Source organism: Onychomys torridus, chromosome 3, assembly GCF_903995425.1.
Source record: "Onychomys torridus chromosome 3, mOncTor1.1, whole genome shotgun sequence".
In the NCBI taxonomy this organism is placed as follows: Eukaryota; Metazoa; Chordata; class Mammalia; order Rodentia; family Cricetidae; genus Onychomys; species Onychomys torridus.
Genome location: NC_050445.1, coordinates 35120057 through 35135774, shown reverse-complemented (window position 1 = coordinate 35135774; position 15718 = coordinate 35120057). Strand labels below are relative to the sequence as shown.

Here is a 15718-nt window from a genome sequence, read left to right as displayed (position 1 = left end):
TGGAGGTTGGAACTTCCAGGCCAATGCTGGGATGGCTGTCCACTACAGATGCCCGTGGTTTTTAGCTCGTTGGTAAATGCACACACACCGACGGCCTCTTCTCCATCAGCTGCAGCGCAGGACCCTGCCCTTGAGAATCCCACAGACTGCCTTTCCTCTGTAGAACTCCTGTGTCCCCATATCAGTCCCCATCCCAGGGTCACTCAGAGTGGGGCTCTTGGAAATTTAATGGAGGACTCTGGGAGAGAAGAAAGCCGGAGCGAGAAGGGAGATCATCGGGCTCTCTCCACAGCACCTTTCACAGGCACGCTCGCTCTCCCCTCCCTTATAGCAGATGTAGTGTTTGAATCCCTCGGTGCCCTCTCCAGCTCCTAGGCTAACTCACAAGGGTGCACACATCTGCCCCCCCCCTCCCAGCACACCCTCTTCCTGCTCATTCTGATCACAGACTGGGCATCACCAAGCTCTGATGCTGACGGGAGTCAGTTCCTCCCACCCACTGCCAAGCAGAGATAGATGAACGGTGGGGTGGAGAGCGGAGAAGAAAAAAGTGGCCTCTGGAGCCAGATGTTCCCCACCCCCACAGTGGACCCCTGCCCTTCTTCCTCTTGAAAGTAGGTTTGGTCAAACAGAGTTTCTGGTGGGGAAGGTGGGTTAGGAGAGCCCATGGATCCTTTCTCTGGCTCATATGACTCGGTGCCTATCAAAATGTGAAGCCCTGAGCCTGATTCCCCTTGGGAAACAGTGGAAGGTTCTGAAGGCACCCCCCGATTAAACGCAGCTGCCCAGGAGCCTGAAGCCTTGCTCTGGCAGAGACAGCCTGTGGGCTCAGCGGAGCCTGATTCCTCTCCTCCACTCCAGGGCTGTGTCTCCTTGAAAGGAGTCTGGTGTCCACTACTCCACAACCATGAGGTCCAGGCCCTATTCACTTCTGGAGCGGAGACTGAGGAGCAGAGATCGGGAGACTGGCAGGCTTGTGGGAAAATGGGGTGCAACAGTGTAATGTAGCCATGGGTCCAGGCTTACCTCTACCTAGATGTCTGAGGCCAGGCCCCAAGTCCTGAAGCTGGGCAGGAGCTGGAAGGGATCTAGGGGTAAGGGGATGTTTGTTATTACTTTTCCAAGTGAGGAATCAGCCACAGAGAGAGCTGGGAAACTACAAGTTCCCTTCCTCTGGGGAGAGGGGGCCAAACCATCATGTCAGGCTTTTTCCCCCAGTGCTGAGGTTTGAACCTGGGTCTGTGCACATGCTACAGAAGTACTCCATCACAAAGCTACGTCTCTAGCTTGCTTTTCACTTTTTATTTTGAGACAGGATCATGCTGAGTTGGTCCAGCCAGCCTTAAAGTCACTGTAGCCCAGACAAGCTTTGAGCTTCTGATCCTCTTGTGCGGCCTTCTGAGTGGCAAGGATCACAGGCTGCCTGGCCCCATTGCCTTTTAGCAAATAGCCTGCCCCTGTTCGACCCCATGCTCTTGCTCCTGATCTGACAGAATACTGCCCAGCATAGTGGACTAGCAGGCTTCTGTGTCAATCCCAGACTCACACTGGAGCTAAGGGACAGCAGAAGGATGGCCTGGGGCCAGCCTCACGCGTATCATGCTCTTCATCAGCACTGCTTGGCCACCACAGTGCGCAGGTGTGGGCGGTGCTGGGAAGGACCCTTGTGCATCCATTTGTGAGCAGGGATCCTTATCTTCTGCAAGCAGGTGGGTGGCCAGAGTTTGGAAGTGAAGAGATGGGGTCAGGCAGTTCTCTTCACATCCTGGTTTCTGCTACACTCCGCAGGTGCTTTCCAGAGGAAGTCTGGGGATACAGAGTGAGCTGGCTCACTCCCACCTCATCCCCATGGTGGTCTAGCCTGGGCCAGAAGGGGAGGGCCCGGGCACAAGAAGATGTGCAGAACTTGGTGCCAATGCCCCAAGGAAGACCATAGATCTTCGAGGCCTTCGGCGTTTCCTCAGAATCCTCCTGGATTTGATTCCATGCCAAGAGGCCTCTCTCTTCCAGGGTGCCTGAGAAGCAGACAGTAAGAAGTCAAGGCACTCCCTGCTTTTCCTTCCACATCCGCCCCTTACAAGCGTTGGCAGGAACCATGGATCCCCTCCGCTTGTTAGACAATCTCAGAGCCCCTACTCATGTGGCATGTGGTCCTCAGCCTCGGGCTCAACCATGGAACCTCAGGGCTCCCCTCGGCACACAAGAGCAGACCTGTCCATGTGTGTTTGTGGCCCACAGGCACACTTTATGTTTGGTGGGGAGTACAATGTGGAAAACAGAATGCATGAAGCAGGTGCAGTCACAGAACTCCTTAGGAGAGGCTGGGGGAGGGCACAGAAGAGTGAGTGTGGATGTCTCCCCAGAATATGCCTGCACCCCGGGTCAGCTCATCCCAGGCCTCACTATCACCCCCTCACTTATCTATTTTCCTTCCTATCTCCTCTATTAGCCTGTGCATTTGTGGAAGGCAGAGGCGTATCTCACGTCTCTGTATTTTCAGTGAGTAGCACTTGCTACGTACTTAGTGGATAGGTAGAAATATGAATGGATGAATGAGTGAATATGTATGTGGTTTCCCCCACCAATTAATTGTAAGTGTGTGGTTCCCCCACCAAGTAATTATATTATAGGTTCAAGAGAGCCAAGGCTATCTCTTTTTCCAATCGTGTCTGGTGTATCATTCATTTTAGGGCCCTGCTATGGCTGACCTGTATCCCTTGAAAAGTCATATATGAATAGCCTAATCTTGGGGAATATGAATATAACTGCCCAGGCTTATTACTAGCTAGCTCTTACATTTAAATTAACCCATTTCTATTAACCTATGCATTGCCATGTGGCTCATGGCTTTACCTGTCCTCTAGCATCCTGCTTCCCTGGTGGCTGGCTTGCATCTCTTCAACTCTGCCCTTCTCCCCCCCACCCCCCCCCCCCCCCCCCCCCCCCCCCCCCCCACCCCCAGCATCTTCAGTTTGGCTTTCCCATTAACCTTATTCTGCCTTGCTGTAGGCCAATCAGCTTTTTTATTACCCAATGAGACTAATACATATTCACAGCATACAGAAGGTTTGTCCCACAGCAAGAAATTAAAAGGAGTCTGTTGTTAGAGGCTCCAGTCTGCCTGGCTGGCACGGAGCTCACAGTATAGCTGAGGATGACCTGGAACTCGATTTTCCAGCCTCCACCTCCCCAGCACTGGGACTACAGGTGTGCATCACAACTTACACACTGGTGTAGATGGAGCTAAGGCTCTGCATCTAGACAAGTATCTACAACTGAACCGCATCCCACCTGGCCCTGTCTTTTTCCACACAAAAGGAGATTGTGACACGCAGATAGAGTGCAGGAATATGCCAGCACAGAGCAAAGGCAATGTGAGGACACCCTCTGCAAGCCAAGGAGAAAGGTCCTATGAGGAACCAACCTGCTTCACTGTTCCAGCTTGGGGGACTGGGAGAAGAATGTGTCGTTTTGCTCACCCTATTCTGTGATGTTTTCCTGCAGCAGCTCAAGCGGACTAATGTAGACCATGTCTTATCTGGACTCCAGCCCCAGGGCCCATTTAGGGTGTGCTGTGAGCAGCGGGACAGGAGCTCTCCCAATGGCCCCACTGCTGCCCAGATGCCCATGAACCCAGCTTCAGGTGGCTGCAGCCTTACCAGGGATGGTGTTGTCCAAGACAAAGCCCAGAAATCCACCAACAAACATGCCTGTGGTCAGGAGCACCTGGATGACCTGGTCCAGCTGGAGAATGCCTGGAATGATCAAAAGTGACGGTTCACGGGGACCAAGGGCCGCCCTGCTTCACACCCCTAGCAGTGACAGTCCAGGGGAGACAGGACTCACCTGTCTGCAACTTCTCAGGGTTCTCGTTCACCCAGTTGGGGATGGCGAGCCCACAGTAGATGGAGAAGCCAAACACAAAGAGGTTCCTGGATGAATTCATGTCCACGTACTGTGGGAGAAGGGTTCCTGAGTTCAGCAGGGCCACAGATGCCTTTACACATGCGCACTGTGGCTGGTTTGGGAGGTCGGGATGCGGCTGGCTGTTCCTTTCTTGTATTGGGGGTTCAGTGTGTCTCCTAGCACCCCAGGCACCCTCCTGCCTCTTCTCCCACTCGCCCTCTCCTCCCCCTCCCTTCTCCCTCTCCCATGCAGCCCATCCCTTGGGCTCCTCTCAAGGTGGGTGGCACCGTTGCTCACCGAGGTACCTCACCTGCAGGTTGGAGATCCCCACAGCGCTGATGACCCCGAACATGACAAGGAACATGCCTCCGATCACCGGGGTAGGGATGGTAGCGAACGCTGCCCCGATCTTCCCAAACATGCCCATCAGGAGCAGCACGCAGCCTGCAGTGACAATCACCAGCCTGCTCCCGACCTGCACACCCAGAGAGAAGGGGTAAGAGCACCAGGCCAGACAGACGCCCTGAAAACCTGTTCCTTCACCCTTCATACTGCTGGCGTGAGAGCCTGCAGAAGCAGCACCATGTATGCTAAAACGCGCCCCCCCACACACACACCATGCTCCCACCCTGGGCTAGGGAGAGAGGAAGGAGGAACTCGGGTCCTGGCTTCAGCCCTCATCTCTCTGGCCTGCCTCTCTCACACATGTTGGGTACATTACTAACCTCTCTGAAAGTCAGTCAGCTTCCACAGCCACCACAAGCGATTAGAGATATCACGCAATTCAATAGGATAAGGCTGTGAGTGTTTGGAGTAATACGTGCTGGGCACGTGGACTGCTCAATAAGGGGAAACTGTGGGGACAGAGGCACAGGCTCTTCTACAGCATAGCTCCCCTCTGCATGTTGCTTATGCTTGGTACCCTGGGAAGGAAGGTTTCTATCTCCCTACCACATCACCTGCTCCTCCAAAGACGTGACCCTCGTTACAACATCCACACCTACTCCTTGTCCACAGCACCATGTGGACACCCGGTACCAGGGACACTGGTCACATAAGGCCAGGGCAGGAAGGAAAGAAAGAGGCTGCCTGGACACACCTCTCATTCTACAGAAGAGACACTAAAGAGAGGCGCCCAAGGCCATATGGGAGCCCCGTGCCACGCCAGGGTCTCCAGTGCCCAGGAGAGCCAACCAACGGGTTTTATCCACAGCACTGCGCATTCACAGCTGTCCAGGTGTTTGGTTTACACAGTGTCCACCTCCATTCCCATGTCATCTGGTGCATCGTAAGTGGGACATCTATGCTCCCGGCAGGAGAGACACGTGACAAACAGGAAATCTCATGAAGGGACCGGGAAACATCCAACAGCAGCCCACGGTGTGTTCTGAAGAGTCCCAGGACAGTGGGCACTGAGGGAGGCTCTCTGGGGGCTGGCAGGTCTGGCCAGCGGGGACAAGTCAACCAATAGACAAGAAAAGAAGGGAAGAGATAGCGCCACAAACACAAAGGTTTGGTGGAAGAATATTCTAGAGAGAAGGTGGCATATGTGAACTCTGTAAGAGCCTGGGTTGTTTGGAAGCACAAGGAAAACCCGTGTGCCTAGGCTGCAGAGCCCGGGACAGTGGTGGGAACCCAGAGCAAGGGACGGGCTCCATCCTTCAGGGCCCTGGGGGGGGGGAGGGGCAGAAACAAAATGTGGCACAGCCATGCAGTGAGGTGTCATTCGGTCCCCAAAGGAAGTACTTCTGACACCTGCTGCAGTGTGGGGGTGAGCCTTGGGGCGCTTTAAATGAAAACTGGTTCCAGAGGTTCTCACATTAACCCCTTGCTTCCCTGTTGGTAGTGCCGTCTGGAGAGGTTATGGGCCACTTAGGAGCTGGAGGATCGCCGCATACAGGGTGGGCTTTGCGGATTTATAGCCTTGGTGTCCTTGATGAGCTTGTTTGCTCTCTCTTTTCCTCCCCTCCTCTCCCTCCCTCTCTTCCTCTCTCCTGTGAGTGGTTAAAATGTGATTGGCCAGTTCCTTGCCCCCGGCCTCCATGCCATGCCTGCCTGGTCACGAGGGCTCTATCTGTGCTGGGACCAGAGGTTAAAACAAACCCCTTCTTCCTGAACTTGCTTTTGGTCGTAGCATTTTATTGAGACACAAGCCAGTCACAAAAAGTCAGACAAGAGGTCTCCATTCACACGAGGTCTCCATTCACACGAGGTCTCCAGGGGCCTCAAAGACATGGAGATGGGAAGCAGGAAAGGTTGCCAGGGACTGGTGGAGTGGGGTGGGCGAGGCAGAGAAGAGGATTGGGGGGGCAGGAAAGAGGGGAAGAGAAACAAGGAGTAGAGAGGATGAGAAAAGGGTTGGATGAGGAGTTGGGGGTCCTTCAGGGGGGAGAAGGATGGACAGTGCCAAGTGTGGCACAACAGTGCCAGTGTGCTTATGCCCAGCACTGCAGCCACACTGATCCCAGCATTCGTGAGACTGAGGCAGGAGGTGTAGACACTTGAGGCTACATGCGATGGGATGTCTTTCTGTACGCTGTGAATGTATGTTGTCCCCATTGGTTAATAAGTAAGCTGCTTTGGCCTATGGTAAGGCAGCTTAGAGGCAGGTGGGAAATCCAAGGAGAGAGACAAGAAAGACAAAGGCGGAGTCTGAGGAGGCACCAGCCTGTTGCCCAAGGAGCAAGATGCCAGCAGACTGGTAAGCCATGGAACACATTACAAAACATAGATTAATAGAAATGGGTTAATTTAAGATATAAGAGCTAGCTAGCAAGAGGCCTGTCATAGACCATAAAGTTTGTAAATAATACTAAGCCTCTGAGTGATTATTTTATAAGTGGCTGTGGGACCGCGGGGCCAGGTGGGGCCGGAGAAACTTCTGACTACAGCTACATAAGGAAGTCCGTTATCAAAGCAATGGAGGGGAATAATGTTGAAGCATACTATATGTGCATGGAATTGTGTATAATAAACTAATTAAAATATAAATGATTAAAAAGCTACCACACTAACCATTTAGAAACGGTTATAATGGTAAGTCACATGTTATACGTCTTTGATTGCAGTAAAAATAAAAGCAAGAGAAAGCTTCATTCCCTTCACTAGAGGGTTTTAAAGCAAAGTGGTGATGTGATGTGATTCACATCCTAACAGCTTCCTCCAGGAGAGGCATGGCATTATAATTACTCAGTAAGCTATTGCTACAGAACATGATGAACTTTGACTTCTCCTTTGCCTGTATGGAGGCTCACTTAACATCCAAAACTTGTCTCACACATCATTGGCTGTTTCGATCCAGAATCTTAAAAAAAGAGACTCCCCTAGACCAGTGGTTCTCAGCCTTCCTAATGCTGAGGCCCTTTAATACAGATCTTCATGCTGTGGTGACCCCCCAACCATAAAATTATTTTTGTTGCTACTTCATACCTGTCATTTTGCTACTGTTATGAATCATAATGTAAATATCTGTGTGTTCTGATGCTTTTAGGTGACCCCTGTGAAAGGGTCATTCAATCTCCTAGAGGGGTTGCGACCCACAGGTTGAGAACCACTGCCCTAGTTCATTTCAATAGAGGGCTGTTTATTGCAATGGAACCTGCTTCAGAATACACACACAGGCACATAGACACACACATATACACAGTCTCTCTCTCTCTCTCTCTCTCTCTCTCTCTCTCTCTTCCTCTCCCTCCTTCTCTCTCCCTCCCTCTCCCTAGTCTAATTTTTTAAAGGGGACCACCATGCAGTCCCATTTGTGTAAGATGGAAGAGGCTTTAGTTCTGGTGTGTAACCGTGTGAATATACTAAACTAAGCTACAAAGTAGTTAGGCTGGGTGAGTTTCTGTTTTGTGCTTTTCCCACAGTCAGAAACTATTTTTAAAAAATATTTTAGCAACAACTAAAGTCCACTAATACAGCAACCAATGGACAGATTACAAACTTGCTTATTCTTTGCTTTCTAGACTGAGTCCTCAGAAATGCTTTGTTCCGTTACCAGCTAAGCAGTTGGACTGAAGGTACAACAGATGGGTCTTCAGGTCCAGCCTGTGGTGACAAAGGTCTCATGGCATGGGGGCGGGGGTTGTCATCCGCAAGCCCATCACCACGGGAGCCTATCATGGAAACCCGGGTCTCCTCCTTTGGCCTCAGAACTGACATGTAAGCAGGTAGCTGTGGCATCCAAGAGAAGTGAAAGAGTTCTGTGGCCTTCAGCCTCTCTCTCTCTCTCTCTCTCTCTCTCTCTCTCTCTCTCTCTCTCTCTCTCTCTCTCTCTCTCTCACACACACACACACACACGCACACGCGCACACACACACATGCACGCACACACATGGGAAAGAACCAATTGTTGCAATACCTGAAAAGGCCACAGGGGGGAGTGTGAGCCCATTAAAAATCAAGTGGCCTTTGCACCTATCTCTCAGGGTTAATCTAACTTCCCCCTTGAGTCATAGCTTGCCCTGTACCTGTGGGTCTTTACTTCCTGCTTTTTCATCTCCCCTAAAAGCCCTCAGCTTAGAGACTATGTCCACAGAAATTTGTTTTGTGTATGGAACGTAATTTTCTGTTCTTCAGGAGACTTGTTTCTTTTAATGGGAAGGAAACGGTTTGCTGAACTTAGACATCCCTCTGCTACAATTCTAGTGCACTCACAGCCTTGAACAAGGGCCTTGAAAGCCTTGGGAAAGTATCAAAGGCTCCAGAGTGTCCCAAGAGCCAGGCGCTGCTGTGGAGGTGACTCTGGCAGGGATTTGGTTGTGATTTCAGCTCCCATGGTGGCAGAGGGTGGCAGATAGAAGGTACAGTGCCTCTAGGCTGCACCCTGGAGCCATTGAGGGAGCCATAGATAATGCAAGTTAGGACACTGCAGGGAGAGGGCCATATAATTTTCCCGAGCTCACAAAACCCCCACAAAGATACATTGAAATGTGGCGGGCAGCAGGATGCTATTGTTTCAACATCATTTAGAAACACCATCCTGAGGATTCCTTCCTGGGCTCCCTAGCAGGAAGGGGGGTGTGGCTTGAAGAGACATTAGGCAAAGACTACTCAGAATTGGGTTCTAGAAACCAGACAAGTCATGGATAGACTAGAGATGAGCATGATCTAGGAAGAGAGAATGCTGAGGTCCTGCTGTGCAGGGGACAGTCTGCGGCACTGGGAAGGGAGCAAAGGGGATGTGCGTGCGGAGCCTGTGGAGAACCCAGCAGTAAGTTTAAGGACAGCGAGTAGTTAGGGAAGACATGAGTGGCCGAGTGGGTTCCCTAAGACAGGGACTGCAGAAAAACGGAGCATGTGTGTGTGTTTCAGAGGTTTCTGGGTGTCAGGGGCCCTGGGGACCTGAGCTGGGTCTGGCTAGGGGCAGCTGAATGTTCAGGGCTGGGCTAAAGGCAATGAGTGTCCACCACAACCAAAGAAGGCCAAGTGTTGACATTGATATCATGACCCCCACAGAGACAGCCACATCCTGGGCCCCTAGGCCGTGAGTATGTAGCCTTGCCATGCTTGGCAAAGGTACTTTGCAGAGGTGCCTGAGTTGGGGGTGGGGAGCTAGGAAGGGTCTCCTGGATCACACTGGGGGTGCAGCATAACTTCATGAGTCTTTGTCAGCAGACAACTTTTCACATCTGCAACAGGGGAAGACGGGAGAAAGAGCCACAGACTACAGACAGGGCAGCCCATAGAAAAGACCTCCCAAGAGGAGTATTTCCCTGTCCACACCTCGGCTTTAGCATCATGCAGTCCCCATCTCATTTCTGACTGCCAGATCCGCAGGGTGACACTTGTCTAAAACCAGTCTCCGTGAGTTGTCACAGCCACAACAGGGAGCTAATTTGCAGCGACCCAGCCCCACCCCAAGAGCAGCCTTACCCTAGTGATGCCCAGTGCCCCAACGTTCTCGCTGTAGGAGGTGGTACCATTCCCGGTCCCCCAGGCCCCGGCCAGCAGGCAGCCAAGGCCCTCGATGCCAATGCCACGGTTGATGGCATGCTTCGGAGGGGGTGGGACCCCGACCAGCCGAGCACAGGCATGATAATCGCCCACCGACTCCACCATGGAGGAGATCACTCCAGCAATGATCCCAAAGACTCCAGCCAGGCTGATGGTGGGGAGGCCCCACTGTCCTGCAGAGGTAACCCAAGGGGAATGTCTGGGCAGAGGAAGCTGCTAGACCCCAAGTCATTTCAAGCCTGGGATGCTCTCAATTGCCAGAACCTCAGCAGCTCCTGCCCTCCCTTCCACTCTGAGGTGGAGCAGATGTCCAGACTTGGAGATCATAACGCACAGAAAGGTAGAAATGGTGCTTCCTTCAAAGAAAGCCTTGGGGCTGTTGGGAGCTGAAACTCTCCACTAGAGAGACATTATTATATGCACAATCCATGATCTAGACAGGCCACCCTTCAGCCCTGGCTACTTTTATATACTGTAAGGGGAGACCAGAAGTGGTCTAAAGGAAGCTCTGATCTCCCCCAAAATAGTCTAACTCAGCCTTAAGCCTCCTTCATTTGGGGTCCACTGAACCTATCAGGAGATCCAAAGATCTGCCTGAAAGTCGGGGCTCTCTCTCATCTGCCCACACATACCCCAAGGCCAGGGCTTCTGGGTAACATGGAGTGGGGTGAGGGGCTTTGGCTGTCTGTGAGGAAGCTCCTGGAATAAGAGCATCTGGCCTGCTGTTCCCAAGGGCTTTTCAGAACAACCTGGGCTTAGTGTCTGAATCCCCAGCTTCTCAGGTAGTTGAGGCAGGGGGATCACAAGTTTAAGGCTTGCCTGCCCTTCTGAGTGAGTTCAAAGTCAGCCTAAGCAACTTAGCAGAATTCTGTTTCAAAAGAAAACATAAGAAGGCTGAGGCTCTATGTCAGCCATACAGCAGTTTCGGAGCAAGCATGACGCCTGGCCTCAGTCCCCACTAACACACGTGCACACCTTACAACAACCTGGAAACTCCCTCCTCATCCTCTTCTCGTAGGAGTGTCCCTGGAGCCCATCTCCCCTTGCAATCCCTCCCCAACCTTTTTCAACCCTCCATCCAGCGTCCTGAATCCCACAGACAGTCCCAGGAAGCACGTGTCCCAAACAATAAGGACGCCCATTTCTCCTCACCTGGATAAGGGAAGCGAAACCAAGGGGCCTGGCTCAGCACGCTGCCTTTGGTGTCCGTACGGGCCAGGTAGCCATATGCCAGGGGGGACTTGGGGAGAGTGTTGGTGACAGTGAGCACGAAGCAGAAGAGCCAGGAGATGCAGAGGGCCAGCAGTACCTGCCGGAGAGAGAGCAGAGCGGCCCTCACACTCTGCCTGCCCCAACCCACTCTGTGTGTGTGTGGGGGGGGGGGGGGTGCAGGATGCTCTGAGACAGGGGTGTGCCAGGTTACGGACCCCGCTGCTGACAACAGGAATCTGCTGTGTCCGTGGATAAATTAGCAAGAGAGGCAGAAAACTCACGATGGAAAGAGACCTTGGGCAAAGTGGGACAGAAATATCCATACTGGGCAGAGCCTGTGGCAAAAATCTGGCTCTCACACCATGTGCTTATCTTCATCTGCGTCATGGGCTTAGACCCACTCCTCTATCAGAGCCTGCAACGAGCTGGGATCCCAGAACACTTAGTGGACGCTCCCGTGGGGAGACTGTTGCTTCTGGGAGTCAGAGAGAAACTTGTGGGGAAGTGCCTTTCCAGAAAGCTCTGGAGAAGGAGGTACCCGTGAATCATTAGAGGTGCGCCTGTCATTCCCGTAGTTGGCTATGCAGGCAGCCAGGAGCTGAGACTGTCTGTTCCATACTGGTGCTGAGTAGGAACCGGAGACTGTACGCAACCAACCACTGGGGGGCGCCACCCAGCCAACCGAGAGGGAAGCGATGGTGAGGGGTGGTTCTTACAGGGAAGACCTGAAACAGGTTGAATTTGGAGATGTGACACTTCTTCTGTCTTCCGTACACGGGCACGGGCACCGCGACGTTTTTGAGGTACTGAGAAAACAGTACGATGAGGAAGATGGTCCTGAAACAGAGACAAATGACCACGCCTCCTTGGTGGGCTGACTTCTTCCTGGTGGGGGCGGGGTGCCCATTCCAGGCTCTGGGAATGGGCCAGGAAGCTGAGCCATCATGTCCCAGTGGCTTCGCTGGTCCCTGTAGGAAGCACATCCTGCCATCCCTCGAGAGGGGTCAAGCCCCATTGGGAGACAGATGCTGCTGGCTGAGGGGAAACAGCGGAGGGGGAGACTGTCACTTCTCGGAGTCGGAGAGAAATGATCAGCTGGTAGCAGGATCAAGCCAGCCATGGGAGCCACTGAGGCTGGAGACTGTGCTAGCTCCCAGGCAGTTCTGCACATCTGATGCCACTCACATGTCATCTCTCAGAGCACAAGGGGGCACAGTGAATGAGAACGCCACCCCTAAGCGCCAGTGTAAACGCTGGAGGCTCCTTAAGCCTTCTTGACTGTCATCAGCGCCCCCTAAACACCCCAGCCCTGCACACACACACACACACAGCACCCTCTGCCTCACGGCTGTCTCCCAGTATTGCAGGTGATTGGCTCTGTCTTCTCTCACAGACTATAAACACCCTTTCGAGATGGGGCCATTCTTTGTACCCGTCTCAGCTCAAAGAAACCCTAGCTGGCAAGGGACCGGTAGAGTCAAGTTTTCATAAACACTACATGTTCTTATACACTGCTGTGATAAACTGGTTTCTCTGAGAATCAATAAGATTAAAATATCTAACAGTCATAATAGATTCTAAGGATCAACTGTTATGCTTTTTAAGATATGAAAATGTGGGGCTGGAGAGATGGTTCAGAGGTTAAGAGTACTGGCTGATCTTCCAGAGGTCCTGAGTTCAATTCCCAGTACCCACATGGCAGCTCACAACTGTCTGTAACTCCTGTTCCAAGGGACCGGGCACCTTCACACAGACATATATGTAGGCAAAACACCATTGTACATGAAATAGATAAATAAATAATTTTTTTTAAGATATGACAGTGCCCATGGAAGTATTTATAAGCCAATATCCTGGATTCCAAAAGTGTTTCGTGGGTAACCTTCTACGGAACAGGACAGAGATGGCCTACCTTTCTCAGAGAATACTTACAGGGCAGAAACCCCCCAGTGGATCCCAGCGTCATTGCCGGCAGATTCAAAGAGAGGCAGGGCCACCAGAGAGATGGTTGGGGCGATGGTCAAGGGACCGATGTAGCGCATGAGAAAGCCAATGAGACCGGAGAAACCCACCAGCATCTGGACACAGGAAGCCACCATGATAGCGCCCTGCAACTGAGGGAAAGTGTGGGCCTCAGTGGAGACCAGGCTACCCCACAGGGCTGGCTGCAGCAGCCCATGGGCGGACCCAATTACACCTCGGCAGTACTTTCTCAGGCAATGTAGAGGCCAAATGGGAACCCAAAGGAATGTGAGGGACGGGAGCTCACATTTTCACATAACCGCTGCTTTTGGGACACAGCTTTGCGATTACTTGTGGACTGGAGTCGCAGTGGTGAGGAAGACTCCGCACAAGAACAGCAGGGCACTCAGCATCCTGCTTCTCTTTCTGTCTTTCTCTCTCTGCGGCAAGCGGCAAGCGCTCGGCACCTTTTCCCCACGAACGGCCAGTTAGAATATTTTAGGCTCTGTGGCCCTACAGGCAGTGTGGCAGTGTTTCCAGGCAAGTTGAGAACACATAAGCAAGCCGTGTTCCATCAGAACCTCATTTCCAGGCAGTGACAATGGACTTTCGTATAATTTCGAGGTGCCAGGGTATTTTATCCTTCTTTCTATGTTTCTAAAAATTAGCACTTAAAACGTAAAAAACCATTCTTAGCTTGTGGGCTGTTGAGCAATTCATTAACAGGTCAGATTTGGCTCTGTGCCGCCTGATCTAGTGGATTGCATGAGTCTGTCTCTCCTTTTTTTGCTTCAACATGATGATGGTATCTTTTCTCTTTAAAAATATTGTATTTTATTTTGAGACAGGATCTCATGTGGGGTCCAGGCTAGCCTTGAACTCACTATGCAGCTAAAGATGACTTTGAATTTCTGATTCTCTACCCGGACCTCCAGGGTGTTGGCATTACCTCTGGTTTACAGGCTGTGGAGGATCACACCCAGGGTTTCGTGCATGCTAAAGTGAACACTCTACCAACTGAGATGCTTCTCAGTCCCCTAAATTTATTCTTACAGAGTTACTGTTAACTTTTTCAATGTGAATGAATACATGGATGTTGTGTTTCACATGTGAAAATACCTTACAGGCTCATATGTTTGAACACCTGATCCCACGGCTCTCTCTCTCTCTCTTTTTCTGCACCCATTTCTTTAGAAACAGAATCTGTTCGCTTTTATTTGACAGTTCCTTCAATCTTAGTGTGTCGGCTTTCTTGCGGCTGCTCCCATCTGTGGCTGGACCTATGTTGTCCAGTCAGCCCACTGACCATCTTTGGCTTCCACAACAGAGACAGATGTTCAGTAGACACAGGGATCCACTCCATCTCAAGAGTGAATAAGACAACCAGGCACTCATCAAGTGAAGAGGTTGGCATGAAAGAGCTTTCCCTGCTAGTCAACACTCTGGAAAACCTTGGCCAAAAGAAGGAGCTAATAGTGTGGCAGATCTGGCTTTGGGGCTCACTGTGCTGAGATTCCTCAGAACAATGTTAGAGAAATGGAAAGTGATGGGCCACCTTGGTCCTGGGCCACCAGAACCTGGCCCTAGGCTGTGTTGTACAGTAGGAGTCTGTAGACTATCTGTGAATGGCCAGGAAGGAAAATGTTTAGATTGTGAGTGCCATGTGTGATTTCTGCCTCATATTATTATTATTTTTTTCAAACAACCTTTTTGAAATAGAAAAGTCATTCTTAGTCCATGGCAATAGAAGAATGGGCCACAGAGGATGGAAAGACAGCTCAGTGGTTAGGGACTACTTGCCGCTCTTGTAGAAGACCCAGATTTGGTTCCTAACACCTACCTGGTGGCTCATAACCACCTTTAACTCCAGTTCCAGGGGACCCGAGGCCCTCTTCTGGCCTATAAGGTCACTGCATGCATGTGATATGCATACATGCATGGCAGGCAATATATATACCAACCAGGCCATAGATGGGCTTTGGTCCAAGACTCACAGTTTGCTGACTCCTGGTTTAGGGCTCCCTGCATGTCACAAACACTAAAATAAATAGTTGACGCATTAAAGAAAATATGAATGTCTCTTGAATGCTGCCTCCTGGGAGCATGTAAGAGTGTTCTCAAGAAGACCTATGTTCTGTCTCCGTCCAGGCAACTCCAAATCCTCTCCCGCCCATCCCCCTGTTCTGTTTTCATTTTCTTATTGGAGTGTTTCTCTCCCTCCCTCCCATCATGTTCACACACACACACACACACACACACATACACACACAATCACTGGACTGCCAGCCTCCTGAGGACAGGCTCCTTGTCTGTTTTGTCGGGGTCAGTGGTTTAAGTAAAACATCTTTCTTCCAGGGAGTTGGATAGTGATGAGCAAGGGCATCACCCAGCAGCCCCGTCTCCCGTTACCTCTCGGATCCTCTTCTGCCACTCTTCAATGAATTCAGGAGAGCTGGTGTTGACCTGGCTGGCATTGAGAGTCCACTCCGGGCATTTCCAGGCAGGAAGAGAGAGCATGGCCAGAGAGGGGGCCACAAAAGCGAAGGTCCCTCCTTGGAGAATGGGCAGCCTGAAGGAGAGGAAGGATGTCACCACCAGGACCCTCACGCACTGCCCTGTTGCAAGCCCCAAAGGGCCTTCTGAGCCCAGTTCCTAGCTCAGTGGCAACACATGGCCCCTGCTC

At 51.6% G+C, this 15718-nt stretch overlaps 1 protein-coding gene across 1 annotated transcript in view; it reads right to left on the bottom strand.

The window, feature by feature from the left end:
* The window catches only part of LOC118579179 (solute carrier family 23 member 1-like), a 33226-nt gene continuing 17508 nt past the window's right edge, over positions 1-15718 (bottom strand). Inside the window, exons 3-11 of the mRNA XM_036180304.1 lie at positions 15445-15604; positions 13006-13187; positions 11790-11910; positions 11014-11170; positions 9781-10034; positions 4217-4381; positions 3847-3955; positions 3660-3755; positions 1-2015 (exon numbers count right to left, since the gene is read on the bottom strand). Coding sequence (XP_036036197.1) covers positions 1759-2015; positions 3660-3755; positions 3847-3955; positions 4217-4381; positions 9781-10034; positions 11014-11170; positions 11790-11910; positions 13006-13187; positions 15445-15552 — 1449 coding nt within the window. The 5' untranslated portion in view covers positions 15553-15604 and the 3' untranslated portion in view covers positions 1-1758. The remainder of the gene's footprint in view (positions 2016-3659; positions 3756-3846; positions 3956-4216; positions 4382-9780; positions 10035-11013; positions 11171-11789; positions 11911-13005; positions 13188-15444; positions 15605-15718) is intronic.